Source organism: Nicotiana tomentosiformis, chromosome 9 (genome assembly GCF_000390325.3).
Source record: "Nicotiana tomentosiformis chromosome 9, ASM39032v3, whole genome shotgun sequence".
NCBI lineage: Eukaryota > Viridiplantae > Streptophyta > Magnoliopsida > Solanales > Solanaceae > Nicotiana > Nicotiana tomentosiformis.
This window is the reverse complement of record NC_090820.1, coordinates 80,586,357-80,588,601: the sequence shown is the minus strand read 5'-3', so window position 1 is coordinate 80,588,601 and position 2,245 is coordinate 80,586,357. Positions and strand designations below refer to the sequence as shown.

Below are 2,245 nucleotides of genomic sequence, written 5' to 3'. Positions count from 1 at the left end.
TCGGGCCATGTCTGCTGGACTGACCACCAAAAGTAACCCATGCAGGAGGTACACTAGACACTGGCGGTGCCTAATAAGGCTCCTGGGGCCTAGGAGTAGTCGGAATACCACTGGCGGCTGGAAGTGCTGAATGAACAGGGCGACTCACATAGCCCCTACCATAACAAGCTGTCGCTGGGGCACGAGTACCACTATAAGTGCCAGACTCTCAAGATCTCTTGGCCTCTCTCTCCTCTCTCTCCTGAGTCAGCATTCCCCCCAATCTCCTAGCAATACCCACAACTTGCTCATAAGCAATGTCCATCTCTAACTCTCGGGCTATGCTAAATCTGATACTAGGGTTGAGCCTCTCGATAAATCGACGGACCCTCTCTCGAACTGTAGCAACCAAGGCTGGTGAATGCTTAGCCAAATCATTAAAGCACACTGCATACTCTGACACAGTCATAGCACCCTGGCGCAACTGCTCAAATTCTGTGCTCCATACGTCTCTGACACTTTGGGGAACATACTCCCTCAAGAACATATCCGAGAACTGAGTCCAAGTAAGTGAAGCTGCTTCAGCTGGACTACCCAACTCATAAGCATGCCACCACTAATAGGTTGCTTCTCTAAGATGGAATGTAGTGAAAGAAACCCCACTTGACTCCGCTACACCCATAGTACGGAGGATACAGTGACACTCCTCAAGAAAACCCTGGGCATCCTCTAATGCCAAACTACTGAAAGTAGGAGGGTGGTACTTCTTGTACCTCTCAAGCCTGAGCTGCTCTACCTCAGAAACTGTTGCCCTAACCTCGGGCTGAATTGGAGCTACCGGCTGTATCAGTATGATCTCTGGAACCTGGTCGACCTTAACCCGCTGCTTTGGGGTACGGGTGGTGGGAGTCTATTCTACTCCCCCGACTTGGGATGTGGCAGGAGCAAATAGAATCAACCCTGCATGAGCTAGAGTATCGAACAGTGCTCAGGAACTGTGCCAGGGTCTCCAGAAGAGCTGGTGCAGTAAGAGGCATCTCAGGTGCTTGCGCTCCAACTGGGGCTGCTTGTGGCTCCTCTGTAGCAGCTCGTGTGGGTGCTCTAGTTGCACCACGTGGACCTCCTCGGCCTCTACCCCGACCCTAGCCTCTCGCAGCTTTAGTAGGGGGTGTGGGTGCCTGGTCATCTGAGCTGCCTGTATGTGTCCTCTCCATCTGTGAGAGAATAGAAGACATAAGTTTAGAATTCCAAAGTCAACACTTTTGCACGACAAGGAATCAAAGAAGTGAAATTTTCCTAACAGTTTCATAGCCTCCCGAAGATAAGTACAGACGTCTCCGTAGCGATCCGCGAGATGCTACTAAACCTGCTTGTGACTCGTAACACTTATGAACCTAGAGCTCTGATAACAACTTGTCACGACCCAATTCTCCCTCCGTAAGATGTCGTGACGGCACCTAGTCTCTAGGACTAGGTAAGCCTAACAATTACAGAATAATCAAAAATAGAGACAGAAACAACCACTAATTTCAACAGATAACTATATAACGGAAAAATGCCATATGTACAAGTAACCAATATCTCAAGTATAACAATATTCCAAAAACCTGGTAATCACAAGTCACAAGTTCTAAGAATTTCTCTAACTATTTTTATACATCAGTAACTAGAAAAAATAAAGGAAGAATAGCATGAAAGGGATAGAGGGGGACTCCGAGGTCTTCGGATGCTGGCAGATATGCCTTGAAGTCTCCGGAGCAGTTGCAAGTACGAAAATAATAGTAGGGATGGTAGGAGGTACCTGGATCTGCACACAAAACATGTGCAGAAGAGTAGCATGGGTACACCACAATAGTACCTAGTAAGTGCCAAGCCTAACCTCGGTAAAGTAGTGACGAGGTCAGGTCAGGGCCTTTTTGGTATATAATACTATAAGGAAGAAGATATTGCAATGTAATAAGAGACTGGAAATTTAACGAGGAGAAACTACAAAAAGATAATAGCACATCACATAGGGATAAACAACAGGGGCACTCCCGATATACCGTCTCGTAGTCCCAAAAGTAAATGATCAACAGGGGATCTTCCGAGATACCGTCTCGTAGTCCCAAAAGTAAATATGCAAGGAGATCTCTTGAGGTACCACCTCGTAGTTCCAAAAGTAAATGTGTAGGGGGATCTCCCGAGGTACTACCTCGTAGTCCCAAAAGTAAACACACGGCTCGAAACCGAAGGAAATAACAATTAACAGCAAGAACTCTACAGT

General features: G+C 47.0%; 1 protein-coding gene across 1 annotated transcript; it reads right to left on the bottom strand.

Moving 5' to 3' along the window:
- Positions 1-208: 208 nt before the first annotated feature.
- Positions 209-526, bottom strand: LOC138899076 (uncharacterized). Its single transcript, XM_070185191.1, has one exon. The coding sequence runs from the start codon at positions 524-526 to the stop codon at positions 209-211; it is 318 nt and encodes a 105-aa protein (XP_070041292.1).
- Between the last annotated feature and the right edge of the window lie 1,719 nt (positions 527-2,245).

Excerpts from the sequence above, each read along its gene's own strand:
- LOC138899076 (XM_070185191.1), bottom strand. The coding sequence starts at position 526 with ATGTTCTTGAGGGAGTATGTTCCCCAAAGTGTCAGAGACGTATGGAGC.